Consider the following 18,327-nt stretch of genomic DNA (forward strand, 5'->3'; position numbering starts at 1 on the left):
GAGTTAATCTCTATCCTATCATACTTGTATACTCGATGAAGGTATCTACCCAAAATAAAAATATCAATGTATCAATTATATATCAGTGTCTTGCAGTCAACCATATAAGTATATGGAAGTAGATAATTATAATTACATTATTGTCATTATTAAATAATTTTCCTACTGGAGGTTATAGTTGACATTTCACCTGTGCTGTGAAATGTATACTTGATAAAAAAAATCGATTTGTAGACGTTCATACAGGAACTTAAGACTCAATAAAAGATTTTAGTGTTCATACTCTCAAAATGCAAGAGTGAAAATAGCGAAAGAGTGCCTATTTAGAGTAATCACTCCTGATAGATTTCACTATGTTAAAATGAATTTTACTATTTTTTTCTATCTTTAAGAATATTATTTTTACTGATTTAGGAGTAAATTTTCACTCGATATAGAGTGAAATTTGGGTTATCACTGTAGGCACCATTTAAGAGTGAAATACACTCTTAGAATAAAAGTAAGCTTTCACCGTCTTTTTAATTTACTTGGTAATTTAATTGGCCTTTCTTTTGTCTAAGTGCAGATTGTTTTAAGTTCATAGTTTTTATTTAGTTAATTCAGATTACTAATACTATCAAGAAATTATATTGTGTACTGTACTTTTTCTCTATTGATTCAATTTCATTTTCCAAATGTTTCTTAAATATTTGTTTTGATTTTGTGTATTCTGTTGTTGCTCAATTGTTTTCATCTAATGTTAATCTTTGCATATAGCCACTAAAAAAAAAACTAAACTAAACTTTAATAATAATAGCAATAACAAACATATCTTATAATGAAATACTGAAAACAGAAATTGCATAAAAAGGAATAGTAAAGCACATTATTTCAAGTCAATAATTGAATATTGAAAAATGATTCTATTTATGAAACATTAAGCAACGGATTGTTTGTACACAAAAAATAAATACACAAAACATACTCCCGTGATGGATTTTCTTATCCGTGTTCTATGTTTATTCTCAAAATCATCAACTTGCACTTGTGAAATATTCTACTCTTACAATAAAATTTTTTTTTTCTTACAAAAATCCTAATATAAAATATGGATACAAGAAATGGCAACTATAAAAAAAAATGTTTTTGGGTAGAAAATAATTTTTGTTTAAATATAAATACACTATGCTAATTTACAAAGTATAGCACCAACAAAATTGTTAAAGCAAACATTTTAAAGTATACTAATTATTAAATATTGTTAAAAACCCCTGAGTGCAAAAGCAAATGCAAACAACAGCTTTTTATGAATCAGCACAAATATAGATTTAAGCATAAATTTAATTAAAACACATTGAGTTGGTAGCACCAAATTAAACAATACCGCTTGTTTGAATGACAATTCTTACAACCTTGTATTGTACATTTTTAAATACATATATTTTCTTTATTTTTATTACGCCGTCCGCTGCCTTGAAATCTCCAAAGATAAGATATGTATATTTCTTCCTAATTATATAAATTTGAAGAATTTAACCATCCTATTTTACATTCATCAATAAAATTTCATTTTTATTTTCTCCTTTGTCTGGATGATTTTGGCAAAACTATTGGCTAAATAAGAAAACAACATCTTTTTTAAAATATCAATTTGAACCATGTTATGTGCCCTGTGGAACATCCACAAGAACCATGTATTTTCCTTGTGGAACATCAATGTGTAGAATGTTCCTTTAGGAACATCAATATGAGGTTTGCATGTTGTTGTACAGCATCAATGTTAAGCTGCAGCAAAGAAGTTTCATGTTGAACATCAATGTGAAACATGTATGTTCCTTGTGGAACATCAATGTGTAGTATGCGTGTTCCTTGGGGAACATCAATGTATAGTATGCATGTTCCTTGGGGAGCATCAACATGAAGCATGCATGTTCAATGTGGAACATCAATCAATTACTAACATTTTTATTCCACCCTCCTCCAATAATCTTTAAAAAAAATATGCAAAACAAGGAAAAAAAATCTTGCCTTATTCATAAAAATAATTATGATTAATTCAGCTAATATGAAATGTGCTTTTTGTACTGGATTTTGAATCCCTTGCTATGTTTTTATTTTGTATAATATCTAAATTTGTAATTACTCTTTGGGACAGTCAGCTTTCAATGAGCCATAGATATTTTTCTAATTTAAGCTGTTCCTAACATGAATTATAATTATTCATTGTTTTATCTTTTCTGTACATCCTATTTTACATTCACCAATAAAATTTTATTTTTATTTTCTCCTTTGTCTGCACTTGTATTTTGGGTTCCTTAGAATCTATGAACTTCCTAAATTCATCTCTTCAGAAAACCAATTTCATGTTTTTAGGTTTGCTTCTTTCTCATGCATACTCGAACCATTACCACTGCATTGAGGTGTAACTGGCGCTAAGATGTTTGTAGCTAATTAGAGGCAATCTGTGCCAGACGTGGATCCAGTAGGGAGCACTAAATTTTAAAATTTCAATGCGTATAAATGTTATGTATTGAAATAATTATTCTAAAAATATTGTGCCCAACCCCCACCCAGTTTGAAAAATTTAGGATCCTCCACTGGGCATGTGTTGTTGCCGTATCATATGTAGGTTTAGGAAAATCAAATTGCAGTAAATGTAATGATGTCATGATTGACATATAAACTAGTTCATATCTTTAAGAGGGTAAAAGGGTCACCGTCTATAAAAATCGTTAAAAAAATTAATTTTAAAAAAATATAATAATTAAAAAACAACTCCAAGGCTGCAGATATTGTGTTTGGCATCAAGAGAATGACAACATTTTGATGACTGAGGCATAAGAAAATAAAATGTTGCATAGTGCAGTGTGTGCAGATACGACCTCATTAAAGCCAGGAGCAATTAACAACACTAGGCCGAGGGAACCCAGTTAAGGCTACCTGTAGAATCAAATGAGCCAGCATATACATTCCCAAAGCATCACTGTTAACTGACCATTTTTCACAGATATAAAAATCCAGTGTTCATACCTCACTTTGCTTATATGCTCATCATACACTAAATAAAACAACATTCATTTTTAAACAGCTTCATAATTCTGTTTTCCGATTCATCTCCTCTTTCATATTTGAAAGGATTTTCTGTGCTTTGTATCGATTCAACTCCATGTAACGAAGATCGTGCGTGAACCATAATGCCATTGCACAGCGACGCCCGCTTAAAACTGGTAAAACGCCGTGTAAATTTTCTTCACCTGCAGAAAATGCGACAATACGTCCACATTTTGGTTTGACTTTTGACTGTAAAGAGATAGAATGAAGCTGCTGTGATCTGGTGGACAAAATATTTTGATCTTGTATTCTTTTGAAATTACACTGAAAACAGATGAATATTTCTCTTTGACAAATACATAGGTGCAATTCCCCCAAAAAAGACCCCTTGCCCACCCATCCTCAAAAAGCATTAGGAACTTGCTAAGTATAAAATCAAAATAAACACTCATGAAGCAAAAAAAAAAAAAAATAATCACAGTCACAGCTTATCTTTAAGACCTCTGACATACCAAACCCCACACAGACCCCTCACCCGTCAATGTTAAATACCACTAGTAATACAAAGGGGGGGGGGCATATGCTGTACCCTTATTTATTTAAAGCAAACAATTCGACACTTTACCTGAATCTGCAATTTATTACTTGAAAAAATAAAATCTCCACCCTCAAAGTCATCCCCTAGATATGTGATAGCACTCCAGTCTCTCCAGACAAATGCAGGGGGCACCTTGTGACAATCACCATTCTCATCCAGCTGGCAATTGTCAGCATGCACAGGATGACTTAGGTCTTTACGATCCACCGGAGCACCTGGATAAAACAAAAAATTTGTAGACCGTCTTTGTAAATATTGAACACGATACATTTGCATTTTGAAACCATCATTCAATTACGATTGAATATTTTCAAATCAAAATTGAAAAAGTACATTGGTAATGACAGTTGCTCTTGGCAACCAGTCATTAATTTGTTGTGTATTATTGGTGATAGTGTTGCTATTTTGGATATTTCTTCATTGTCGTGTTTGCTTTGTCACTGTCCTCTTTAGTTATTCCACTTTTTCTCTGGATAAATTGTGGATTCATTGAAGCATTGATAAAAAGCAATTTGATTTCATACATAATCTTCACTCAACCAATCAAAAACCATTATATGGTCATAATCTGGGTTTACTTTGAGCACCGTGTACTGTTAACGTCAAATACAATATCATTTGTTGTTATGAATGGTAAATATGTTTATTATCAAATCCAAATGTTAATTAAAAATAGTTTTTCGATCACATACAATCATACAAGGCAATCTGTGACGCTTGGACATTTTGTGTCTGCAAGTTTAATAGTATTTAGGCATTCATGGAGGTCACTTTTGGAATGCAAAAAAAAGTTTAATTCTGTAATCAGAGAAAACATTCTTCTGACCCATCAGAAACAAATTAATACATAATACTGTAGTTATGAACTCAATATAGCCATGTCCAACGGAGGGATCCGAGTCCCGGATTAAAAACTCTATGTAGGGTTTATTTTGCTTTTAGACCACAATATTAGGGATTGGCAGTCAACTAATGTTTATCTGGATAGACAAATTATTTTTTTAATTTTTGATCCGACATCCTAGTCGTGCATCGGACGTCAGGAGGAAAAATTCCCCCGCCCCCTGCTGGTACACCACTGCTGCAGAGCTATACTGTGATGCGCTGTTGCATCTCTATGCGCCATGACATCGCAGAAAAAGGGAAACAGTACCCTTTTGCAGGTTGTGTCATATGTCGTGGATAATTAGTATACGTCCCAGATTGCACATCATTTCAAATCTAAAACTTAACTCTATTACAAGACACTTTCTATTTTAGTAACTCAATTGGTATTGTTTGTTTTGTCAATTCTTTTGTAAAATTGGAAAGGGAGATATATTTGAGCAAATTGCACATTCTATTTCCTGGAAATTATATTTTCTTGAAAAATGCCATAAATAATTTATAATTGTGGAAATGGAATTAAAATAGGACACTAACCTGGCTCAGTTGTTCGGCAGACAAGGTGTGTATAAGAATGATATAAAGGCCTTGTTAAATTGAAGTACGACTCTGTAAACATCCTAGCACGCTCACTCAGATCCAAGTAAGCTTGAGCCATAGCATGAGGAATCTTCTTGGCCCGTGCAAACTGTCAAAAGAAAATAACAAATATCTGAATTTGAGACTGAAATAAATGGACATTGGATAGTTACTTCGGTATACGAGACCACTCTCCTTGAACACAAATTGGGCCGATTTTGGGCAGGGGGCTTATACCCAAGGAATCCCAGTTCAAATTTTAATTCAACTTAAGAGAAGACCAATCAAAAGTTCCTTTTTCAAAATCATGCAGGGATCATCCCAAGTCTCCCGGAATTTCCAGGATCGTCTCCCGAATATCAAGCAAAACAAGAATCTCCCGGAAAATAACTCAGCTCCCACAAATTCATATAATTTGAATGTTTTTACTACTTTATTATCAATTGTCTCAAAGCAGACAGTGCTGATGGGTATCAACACCACATGCGCAGCAAAATAAAATTAAATATGTCAAGAAAGCTCATTTAACCAGATCTCCCGGAAGGGATATCTTCCAACTTAGGAGTATGTAAATTCAACAGAGTTACTCATTCAAATTATACTCTAGGTGAACGCAAGTAGGAGGTGGGCGTGTATCAGAGAAACTCCAGTATTAAAATTTGAGCTTTTGTCAGATAATATACTACAGATTAAAACAACGCTTCCTCTACAATCAACAAGGGTTTTAAAGGCTCTGGGAAAACAATGTTGTAATTTCTATTTCTATTTTTGAAGGGACATTATAAGGTGTACTTCATTGGTTGAGAATGATTAATAATATTACTATTTTAATGAGGCCTATATAACTATACAGTAATTATTATAGTTGTTAGTTTTATAAGCATAATTTTAATTATGCTTATTATTATCATAAACATCATAATAACTATTTGAGCGATTATCATAATTAATTGTTCATCCGTTTTCCATACAGCACAGGAAAAAAAAAATTCTCCAAAATGGCGTAATTAGAATAAATTTATAAACTATGTTGAGGTCGGGTGGTTGAGAACATTATTAATAAAATAATATTATTTCAAGTTTGGCACATAAAGTTATCACTATCATTTTTTCATATAGACATTTTCAATATTAATTAACATAATATTCGTACATTTTTCATAGTGTTTAAAAAGGTAGGTATTGTTGGCATAAGCATTCTGCATCATATACCAGTATAATAATTTATTCAAGCTATACTATTATATCAAGCTATACTATCTGATCACATTGAATGCATTAAAAAAGAAATTGTTGTTTAATATTTATCAAGGTGTAAAATTTAAATCAAATTATGCACAATCATTCCTTCATTTAAATTCATATTATGATATAATTCTTACCTCAGTATTTTACAAGGTCTCAATGTCATCAAATGTATATTAATAACTACCAGATTACATTTCAATAATAAATAAGGACAGGAGAGCAAACAAATTAGAATTCCATTTCCATTGAATATTCATTTCTGTTATTGTTAGTGTCTGTTCCTATGATCTCGTAAAATCTACAGGTTCTGCATACTTACAAGAACCACCTCCAAAATATCGATACCTTTAAAAGATTCGTGTGAACTGTGAGGGTGGAGGTTGCCTTGATACCCGTCCCCTGGGTAGGCATACGTCTGCAAATGAAATAATGTTAATTACGTTATAAACAACGCCACTTGTTGGTTTCCACTGTCACACACTACGTGCCTTGGGAGGTAAAATGTTTGGTTAGTAATTCCTTACCTGCTGGTACTGACAGAATTAAAAGCAGCTGAAGAAAAAGTTAATACTACACCTGAAATAAAAAGCGTTTAAAAATTATTCACGGGAAAAATGAAAATAAACAAGATTTTATACCCACCTTTTTACAAACACTTTTGAGGAATATCATTTTCTGGATAATTTCGCTTTTATAACTTTACAGTGCTTCTATAATTTTCGCAGCCAGCCACTCATGAATGAATGAGCATTTCAATTGTGTGAAATTTCTACACCACAATCCACTCAACTTTAAAGGCATTCTAGCAGATATTCAACTATAAAATAATTAAAAAGTAATATCCGTGCAAAGTTTACATCAGAAAAATGATATCACCCCAAAGTTTATGTATGAAAGCTAAAAATCTAAAAGAACTGAGACTTAAAAATGTACCTACCGTGCCCAAGGGGTAAAACTACAAACCAAATTTAAGAATTTATGTACTGAACCAACTTACTCACCATGGCCACGGCAAGAACAGGCAACCCTTCAAACTTTTCAAAAGGGGTATGCGGGAAAGGATCATCATCATATCCATCACCATGAATTGTTGACATCTAAATGGTAAGTTAACGGAAGTACAGACAATAAACCATCGGTGGGATAAGCGGGGAGTTATTAGGATGTGCAGTGACAATGCAGTTAAGTATACTGCATGCAGACGGACATTAGTGCTACAGTATTAGAATGTGAAATTAAAATATATTAGTTGTTATTAATAATATGATTACAACAATGTTGTGGATATGGTTATTGTTACAAATCTCAGAGAGTTATGATGAAAATATAACAATCATTATTTAGTAACGACATGAAGATGATGTTGATGATGATGGTGGTGAAGTTGATGACCATATGGTTGATGACCATTATTCAAAATAAAAAACAAATATCTTGGTTGAGACTGAAATAAATGGAAATTGACTACCATTCTTGAACACAAAATTGGGCTGATTTTGGGCAGTACCCAAGGAAACTGGTAATAATTTTAAATTGAGGCAATATAAAATAATGCCTAAAGAAAACATTCATGGCCCAATCGTGGTTGGGCTGGGGTCAGTATGTACATACTTGTCTGCAAATTCCTTCTGCTTCCCCAGTACAAATTTATGGTACATAAATTCAGTTAAGTATACTGCATGCAGACGGACATTAGTGCTACAGTATTAGAATGTGAAATTAAAATATATTAGTTGTTATTAATAATATGATTACAACAATGTTGTGGATATGGTTATTGTTACAAATCTCAGAGAGTTATGATGAAAATATAACAATCATTATTTAGTAACGACATGAAGATGATGTTGATGATGATGGTGGTGAAGTTGATGACCATATAAAAGGTGGTGGTGGTGGTGATGATGATGATGATGATGATGATGGCGATAGAGATGTAAAGATGGTGATGACGATGGTAATAATTTCATAATATGATGATAGTTATCAATTATTGATGAACAATGTAAACAAGATGAAACAGCAACTTTAACATTATTAAATTGCAATGAAGTTTGGAATATATATAAAAAAAACCTTCAAAAAGAAAAGGAATTATTGATATTTTTTTATCAAGGTTTGTTAAACAGTATTCAGCATCATTTATATAATCATCAGTTAAATTTCTTGTGTTGCCTGCTGAGGTCTTTTGGCCATTATCTCTGCAATTTATCTATTTTTATCACTCTATAAAATATATTCAATCTCATCTCATAACAATTTGAAAAAAAAATAAAGCAAAGATTATAATTAGGTTTTAAAAAGAAAATTGATCTCGTCTAGCAAACCCTGAGTGGGTCCTTACGGTACCTGAGAACTCCTGTTCTGTTTGCGAAAAAGAACAGTAACATGATGGCAAACAAAGTTTACTTTATACAAGCAAAAAATTCCACTATCTTTTTTTTTTAACTATCTATTTTTTCTTTAACTATCTTAACTTTTTGTTTTTATTTATACATCGCTTTTATCTGGTCAGATTTTACGCATTATCTTTCATATTAACTACGGAGGAGTGTGTGCAATCAAATTTTAGTTCATCACACAGAGAGTAAACAATTAAGTCCCTGAATTTGAAACTTTCATATTAAATTGAGGAAGCAATATAAAACAATGCAGACAAGATGTGTATAAGCCTATATAAAGGCCTTGTTAAAGTGATTCGGGAAACATCCTAGCATGCTCACTCAGACGCAAGTAAGCTTTTTCAAAATAAAAAACAAATATCTTGGTTGAGACTGAAATAAATGGAAATTGACTACCATTCTTGAACACAAAATTGGGCTGATTTTGGGCAGTACCCAAGGAAACTGGTAATAATTTTAAATTGAGGAGGCAATATAAAATAATGCCTAAAGAAACATTCAACCATGGCCCAATCATGGTTGGGCTGGGGTCAGTATGTACATACTTGTCTGCAAATCCCTTCTGCTTCCCCAGTACAAATTTATGGTACATAAATTTGATATAAAGTTACTATCAATAAGTTTGTACTACTATTGATTGGCCTGAATATATTCAACTATAAAACTATAATACATTTCTTTACTGTGACACTACAGGCTTGCTATAGAGGGTGCTATATGATTTGGATTAAGCTTATTTAAATATATATAATACAGTAGTCTGTCAAATTCTTAATTAAATGGTATCAAAATGTGCATGTTGTTTACAAGGCTATATACTTTTAACATGCACAAGTTATACTATATCTATGCAGTTTAATTTTTGTGAGTTTCGTTTAAGACAAGCCTGTAACAAGGAGGTTTTCGTATTTTGGCTGAATCCACTTGATCGAGAGAATCCCCGCTATTAAACCAAACTAACCCCCAACACCCCACTTGCAAACAAAAACAGAGGTAGATCAAGGGAACAGAGAGGGCACATGCCCTCTCCCAAATTTCTACTAAATTTTGAAATTTTAATGTATATACCAATGTCAGGTATTGAAATCTAATCTAATCTAATCATATTTATTTATATAGCGCCTTTCTTTGCAGATACGAAGCGCTTCTGTCCCTGGTCATTGGATCCACATGCTAAGTGTTGCTGCTGTATTCAGCGCAGGAGCGAGCAACCCCACCAGGTACCCATTTATACTCCTGGGTGGAGAGAAGCAATGCAGATAAAGTGTCTTGCTCAAGGACACAAGCGAAATGCACAGCGAGGGATTGAAACCCCGACCTCGAGGTTGGGAAACCAAACCTTTCACACTGCACCAAACCGCTTCCACAAATAAAAAAATAGAATGCAAGCACACGTTTCTCTGAGCTTCCGCCTCTTCATTAGGTCACTGCTGCTAGCTCCTCATGTATCTTCTGATAATTAAGTTTCCCCTTCCCATTTGGATCCACCACTGAAAAAGCATGATAATCTTCACCATTTTCCATTAGGAATATATTATGGGATGCATAAAATCAAGTGGCTTCCCTCAAAACAAAAAATGTTTTCTTGGACCTGTTGTAGGAAAAGAGATCTTTTCCAGGACTTATACATAGGTTCCCTCGGCACCCTCCTGCCCCAGGCTCTCAATAGAAAACCCTCTCTTTGTTACAAGCCTGTAAAGAACTTCATGAACCCATTATGCTAGGTTTGTGGTTAATAGTTCTGTACACTCTAAGCTAATCTTCTACTCTTCCCTCCTATAAGAGTTTCTTTTAGCATGCACATAAGCATAGTAATGTATGGTACCAATGGCTTAAACGTCTTTTCCAAACGATGCGAATAACTTGCACACCAGCAACACAAGAAAATGGAATTGCAAAAAGAGGCCCAAATGTCCAAATGGTTCAGGATGGCTAAGGAATGCCAAATAAGTTATAATAATGCTATCAAGTTCAGGAGAATAAAGAAATAAAATATATTTTTAACTATATTTTAATTTGTCTTAATCTGTAATTTCAAACATTTGTATATACTCTATGCATGTGTTTTAGGATAAAATTAAACAAGAAAACACAAATACAACATAACTATAAAAATAATGCCTTATAATACAAATAATATTGCTAATGATGATAGTAACTATGATGTTGATGATTAATAAAAATAATAATATTAATGAAAAAAGTAACATAAAAAAAGCTTATAATAAATTTAAGAGTTCTACTATAATACTATTTAAAATAATATAATAAATATTCTCACCAGTAATAAAATATCAATATTATACAATAACACCAATAACAATTACAATCAAAATAAGCACTAAGAAACTTGATATCCTCATTCTTTAATAATGATTGTTCAAATATAGTAAAAACTTTCTATTTCAATTCTACACAAAATGCAAAAAAAAAAAATATATAAATAAATAAATGATTCATGTTTAATAGGCCGAACAAAATTAATTCTTTGTCTCACGTCACTTCTGACTTGAAAAATTTAAAGTTGAATGAGGCATTTTTTTTTTAAATTATTTTTTGTCTCACATCAAAAATTCAATGCGGAATGTTTTTTTTTCTACAGCTCAATGCTAAAGCAGATAATCCAGACAGTATAGTTTATGGACTTTGTCAAATTTATTGTATATTTCTATTTTTCCTATGCTTTGCAGGAAGAGTGTTGAATGGTTCCGAACTCTAAGAATGCACTTTGCAATATAAAAATTATAAAAAAACTCGGCAAAAACTATATTGTTATGTATGTTCAATAAAACACCAGAGAATCAGCTCGTTGACTGACACAAAACATGGCCTGTTGTGATCGCTATGTATGCAGTGTCACATTGTACAGTGAAAAAACAATCAAAAATAAGTAGCGAGACAGTTGCCTCATGCGTCATTGAAATTTATTGATAGACTCGCAGAACAGTCATTTAAAAAAAAAAATCGGAATTTTCGAAAATTCAATGCGCAAATTTTAACAATAATTTTTCAACGCAAACGGCTGACGTGAGACAAAGAATTAATTTTGCTTTGTCTTATGTCGATTGACCTTCACTATGGACTTGTGCAGTTGAAACTACAAATTGGCTTATTACACGCCATTCTTGATTCCAGAGGACATTGTTTTTTTTAATAACCTGTGATGAAGATGTTTCGATACCTGTGGATAAAATATATCAGCAAAACCAGTAGTTGTTTGCTAATGGTAACATAATTATCAAAAAACCCAAATATTCATCATTATTAATATTATGAGATTCGGAGCACAGCTATTATTCTTAAAATTAATGTTATATGTTATAATGAGAAATGGTTGCATATTTTGGTATGGTATGAGATCTCATAACGCTCACTACTTTTTAATAAGTTAAAATAATAACATTAATAATAACAATATGTTCTTGAAATGTTGATTTATAAAGAGGATTAGGTGTATCAATTTCCTGGAATGTGCAATAAAAGAAATAATACAAATATTAATTATTTCTTTAAAAGATCATTCCCTAATAATAAACAAAAAAATATATAATGATGCTTTTATTAAAGACACACCATTTGTTTTCATCTAAAAAAATAAATGCAAATGTTTGAATATTTAAGTCAGTTTTTACTTTCTAAATTGAAATACATTTTTGCCAATTATATTATAATATTTTGCATAGATCTTAAACAGCTGTAGTTAACCATGAACTATCAATTATTGGGTTTTTGTTGTCAAATTGGAAAAGCTATTAGACCAAAAAAAATTTTTGTTTGTTGCCCAAGCCCGATTGATTCCTTCGATTTTAATGACATTTTTAAATTGAATTTTAAGAGGGATTTCCAGATTTAATCACAAATGGTACATCTTTATAAAAATGACTTATAATATCATACAAAGAAATATGTGAATCAATGGAATGAAATATTTTCTAAAACGAAAATAAACATGAAGTCATTATCAATTTGTACAATCACCTACAGTATTACAATGAATATGAGTTAAAATTAGGAATAAAAAAGAAATGAATGGATATGATAACATGGTGAAATACATGCCATATACAAAATAAAAATGATAACAAGCCTTGTTAATGAAAAAAATAAAAGATCATGACATTCTCAATTTAGCTATTTCAATAAATCATTGCAAAAACATAAAGCCAGAGTCCAGAGAAAAAACTCAGAAATGGTAAATGAGATACAAAATTTTGAATATTTAACAACTGGGTGTAACCACCCTCCCCTAGTTCTTAAGTACTCAAAGATGTGTATGTCATTAACTGTTGCAGAGTTTTGTGTCTTAGAAAAATCAGTTATACAGTGTATCAAAAATTAATTTTTCCTCCTGAACCTGGATTTAAAAATTAGATTTATGCAGTGCACTGATATCAGAAATGATTCATTAGTTTAATTAATTAATGAACAATTTGCATGTCTGATGAATTAACATGTAGAATTGAGTGTTTGATATTAAGGCCATTTGTTTTCATTTTTTTTTCCTTTGATGCCCTCATACATATAATATATAATAATTATAGCACTTATAGAGCACTCTACTGATCCCTCTCCAGGCTGACCCACTTCCCCATTCCCATGAAAAAAAAAATGTACATAAAAAATAATGAATTATGTCACTTTGAGATTATAATTTCGTCATTTTGAGACTAGATAATTCTTACTATGTTTCAGAGATATAAAAAAATTTTAAATGATAGATTTCCTGACAATATTCCCAAATGTTTAATAGCCTCAAGTTCAAACATGCAATGTCTACAGCTACAACAAAGATATGAAGATAGCATATCAATAATATGTCTGATCTCAGTGATGTTGTGCTTGGATTTTGAATCATGTAATTTTTAATGTGTATATTCATGATTGCATTTCTTCTATAGCACTTTAAAGCCAGGCACTCACTGGGCACGACGGTCGTAGGTTGACGCAATTCTATGGAGAACGCAACAGCACTGGGAACGGAGTTGGATTCGTCGGCTGACAGTTGTACGACTGTCGTGCAACGCAATGACTACCCGGCTTAATAGGAGGTTGATAACACAAATAAGTTGCTTATACAGAATCCCATTACAGAAAATATATAACAAGTGGGAATACGGCAGTTAACTTACAAAACATTAAGCTCAACAAAACTATTCAGGAATGCTTATCACTTGTGAACTTTGAGAAACTGTTGATAATTATTTTGGTCTTGGAGGAATAGTTGGACTATATTTTTCCAGTATTTTGAATTTAAACATCAACATCCTATTCATTATCATTATTGATCATGGGTCACAATTCATCCCTGAAGTCAAGTGAGTCTCCCAGAATCGGGAAGGCCTCCCACACTCCTGCAAGCAAGAATTTCCTGGAAAGTAAGCCATCCCCCACAATTTTTTGCATGGTTTTACTAGATATTTAATCAATTGTGTCAATGCTGATTGGTATTACCATGCGTAGCAAAATATAATTTAAAAACTTGGGACCCCTGTAACATATTCGATAAAGCAAAAGCTGCGCCTTTACAGAATAGTTGAGATATTATTTAACATTTACTCTCTAAAATGCTATTATTTATCCCGATTTAATTTTTTTTTTAAAGGAAACGATTTATCAACAAGCTTCTATTCAGTATACTGAATAAACAGAGTTATTTGTGTTACCATGCCAACACAAGACTGAATTGTTTTAGCTTATTCAGACAATTCTCACCTGAGCAAGGTCCAGTAATAATTTGCACTCATCTTGACTCGTTAATTTGTCTGCTACGACACGGTTCTTCCCTCTTAACGAGGCTTCGTCTCTAGTAATCTTCATGCCATCCAGCAATGCCACAGCCTTGCGTACTTGCTTTTTTTTCCGACTACTTTTAGTCTTTTCTGATTCTGGAATTATCACTGCATCATTTTTATCTTTATCTTCTTTAATATTGTTACTTGTAGTTCTTTGATCATCCCGCTCAACCTCGGTGGGTGGAGCGGGACGCTCATCTAAAAAATGACCGTTATCTGTTATGCTTTTATCTGCTACATCATTAACATCTGTTTCTTCATCACTAGTGTTTGGTTTTTCTTCATCCAAGTTTTTCTCTTTATCTTCTATATTATCATCATCATTGTTACTTCTTTCATGTGTATCATCGGTCTCCACATATTCATCACTTTCATCTTCTTCATCATTGAACTTATATTTATCTTTTAACTTTTCCAACTCCTTCCCTCTCTGAATCAATTCTTCTATTTCTTTGTTATTATCGTCTTCATCCATGTATTCTGTGACAGAGGGCTTCTCCAAAGGGTCATTGTATACCTACATGAAAATTTATGAATATCAAATTATTATAATAATCAACCAATAATACAACAACATGTAGTAAAAATTAAAGTATTGCATCATGGTGAATAACATGATGATAGTAATGATGAATACAATCATGACGATGATGGTGATAATGATGGCAAGTATAGTGATCAAGGAAATAGATGAAGGTGATAATTATGATTATGAAGGTGATAACACCAACGCCAACAGCAATGCGCGATGGCGTTATTTTAAAATGCTAATTTTTATAACTTGTGATTCAAAAATGAAGGTGAACCTACGATATATGGTAAACAGATTATTTAATATAAGTGCCATTCCAAAATAAAGGGGATGATGCAATATATAAGTTACAGAAATAGCGATATTAAAAGGTACTACAAAATTCAGTGCACTAGGGATACAACAAAATGGCCGATCAAGGTTTGTTTGGCCCCAGCGAAACCAGTAACCGGGAAATGTGACATCACACTTTTTCTCCCTATTGACGAATGATGGCGAATGGTGATCTTTATCATCATAATCATGAACATGATAAAGAAAGTGATCATCATCACTATGATTGATTCAAACCATTTCTCCTCATACTTACAACGTCATCCTCACCCCAGAACCTCAAACGAGCAAAGGCTAGCATCTTCTTCTCCATCATGACTCGAGAGTGGTACCTTTCAGCATCTTCACGAGGACGAATATCCTCAGCATCTATCCCTTCATTTAAATAGTACCTCATGTTGGACTTCATAATCTCATCATCCGGTGAGAACAGCAAGAAGGAAAGAGCATTCTGAGTAGCATGCGTTATATCTTCAACTAATAAAAATTAAATAAGATTTTTAAAATATTAGCACAAGAAAAAATTATAAAAGATAATTTTAAATATGATTTCTAATGATAAGTAGGCTAATGATCTTGACAATGGTAGCAAGCAGATGATATCTTCTCTTCTTTCTTATCGTGTCCAGTATGTGGTAGTGGTAGAATTAGCGACAAGGACGCTTCTAATATGACCCCAAGGATGGAATCATCATTTTTTGTGATCAGTACTTGATTCGTGACCACATTAATTCCCCAGTATATATAATTGTTTTTTCAATCTAATATTCCGATAACAAATTTAAGCAACTAACACAATCTATTCTAATGGCGTTTTGCGTCAGGAGAAATACAATAAGATGTTTGCCCTTTTTGGGAATGAACAGAGCATTCAGAAGGGCAAACATCATTTCATAAAACAATCTAAACAAATTATACTTTAAAGCCAGGGTCCGGATTGGGCGTAACCACCCTTTTCCCTCCAGTTTTTAAATAATCCAAAATCTGTATCTTATAAGAGTGCCCATGTTTTTCCTTATAACCTTTTTTGTGTCTTAGAAAAATCAGTTGTACAATAGCAGCCTGGAAAGAATAATGTTTGTTGTGAAACAAACACCAAGTTCCGAAAGACATCTTTCCAGTGGGGTCATTTTGGAGGTGGAAGTAAACTGGGACAAAGTCCTATTTCTTTAAACATTTACAGATTTTATTGATTGTATAAAAATAAGACCAAGTCGTCAAACCTTGAAAATATGCAAACTGCAGGAAATGGAAATGTTGCGGTAAATAATTCTCATAATTTTCTTCTTCCAATGTTGCTAGTACAGCTTCGCAACCCTCTTTACAATGTAATGTGGATGCATAGTGGTCTGAAATCAAACACAATCAAATCATTATAATATTTTTAAAGAATGTAAAATTTCTAAATATTACCTCTCAGACCATTATTCTATAAAATATTATGAAATTACCAACTGAATTCAATGGATATACAGAAGCTATTGTACAATAATAGCCATGTAGGTGTGTATATTCATATTATCGGGTATTTTAACACTTTCCGTTAAATAGAAATTAAATATACACACAATAGGATATGATTTAATACTTACCTATTTATTAAGATGAAAATTTCTTTACTGCCAATATGTACCAGTGGCAGATCCAGGAATTTGAAATAAAGGGGGCTCAGTTCGATATTTTGACATGTTGGGTCTAAGCCATATCAGGGGCTAAGGTGTGAAATTTTATGATTAGAGCACCTATAGATTGCTGGAAATGGCAAAAACTTGAATGTAAATAAAAATGTTCTTTTTCTTCTTCTGGGAGAGGGGGCACTGGGTAAGCTTTCACCTCCCCCCATCTCCACCCTTGAATCGACATTTGCATATAAGACAAGTGGTGAATGAAATTTCACTAAAAAGTTACGTTGTCTAGATTAAGCAAACTGTTCCTATTTTTGTCTAAATCTTGATCTGTCTCCTACCAACAATTTTTTTTATTATGAATTTGTTTTGGATATTGCAAAAGTATACAGATGAATGTAAATATAATGTCTCTTGCATGGTGGATAATATGATTATATATGATTAATATTTAATATTGCACAATTATTATAACTTCAAAGACATCTGATTACCATTGACTGATATAGCGGTACCAAATGACAGTTCCTTGCCAATTGTTTGTCATTTTAGTATACAGTAGTTCATATTATTTTTATAGGATAAACTCAGAATACAGTAAGGAAATCTCTTTCTAATGAATATCAATAAGTTCAATCCATTTTCAAAAACTTCAAAGACAGTCAGTGAATAGCAATCAAATTAATACTGAGTGATTAAGGTTACCATAATCAACATCACCTTCATCATCCATTACATTGACAATTTCCAGCATAACAGGAAACCTAGTTCTGTAGGGTCAAGGGACGGACTTGAGAGAAAAAGCCAATAAAAAATATAATAAACAAATTAAATATTTAGGCCTACTAGATATTGCTTCGTAAAGATCGAGAAAGTCACGATCATCATATTTCCCTTCACACAGTGCCCGGCATTCGAGATCTGCTATCCAGTAGGCACTGAGGGCCTCCTCCATCTCGTATATGACCCCCGTCCAGTTTTGTGTCCGGTAATACTTCAAACCTCTGCGAAAATGCGCCTAGAATGAAATAGTTTGAGTTAATTATTAAGGTTTGTCTACACTACCAAATTTTATGTGACAAAAAAATGTGATGTGCCCATATAAGGGTACGATGACGTCATATCACTTATCATCTAATTGTATCAAAAATGTTGAACGTGTTCAATTCTATGTTCCATCAAATTTTATGTGATGCATTTTTGATGAAATTTGATAGTGTAGACAAAGCTTTAGTTTAAAAGAAAAAGAATGAAGTTTACAGAGCTATTATACAGGTAAAGGTAAAGCGGAAGCGATAGTTCA

The 18,327-nt window shown here is 32.4% G+C and overlaps 1 protein-coding gene across 2 annotated transcripts in view; it reads right to left on the reverse strand.

The window, feature by feature from the left end:
* Window positions 1-966: 966 nt before the first annotated feature.
* The window catches only part of LOC117118140 (prolyl 3-hydroxylase 1-like), a 30,154-nt gene continuing 12,793 nt past the window's right edge, over window positions 967-18,327 (reverse strand). Inside the window, exons 3-10 of one of the 2 annotated variants that reach the window (XM_033262649.1) lie at window positions 17,871-18,042; window positions 16,623-16,748; window positions 15,656-15,876; window positions 14,455-15,051; window positions 6,660-6,755; window positions 5,051-5,201; window positions 3,656-3,843; window positions 967-3,279 (exon numbers count right to left, since the gene is read on the reverse strand). In XM_033262649.1, coding sequence (XP_033118540.1) covers window positions 3,070-3,279; window positions 3,656-3,843; window positions 5,051-5,201; window positions 6,660-6,755; window positions 14,455-15,051; window positions 15,656-15,876; window positions 16,623-16,748; window positions 17,871-18,042 — 1,761 coding nt within the window. In that variant the 3' untranslated portion in view covers window positions 967-3,069. Of the gene's footprint in view, window positions 3,280-3,655; window positions 3,844-5,050; window positions 5,202-6,659; window positions 6,756-7,341; window positions 7,438-14,454; window positions 15,052-15,655; window positions 15,877-16,622; window positions 16,749-17,870; window positions 18,043-18,327 lie in introns of both variants that reach the window. The other variant, XM_033262648.1, reaches the window with a different exon arrangement.

Source organism: Anneissia japonica, unplaced genomic scaffold (assembly GCF_011630105.1).
Source record: "Anneissia japonica isolate Jap-2015-1 unplaced genomic scaffold, ASM1163010v1 scaffold11779_len1430905_cov172, whole genome shotgun sequence".
In the NCBI taxonomy this organism is placed as follows: domain Eukaryota; kingdom Metazoa; phylum Echinodermata; class Crinoidea; order Comatulida; family Comatulidae; genus Anneissia; species Anneissia japonica.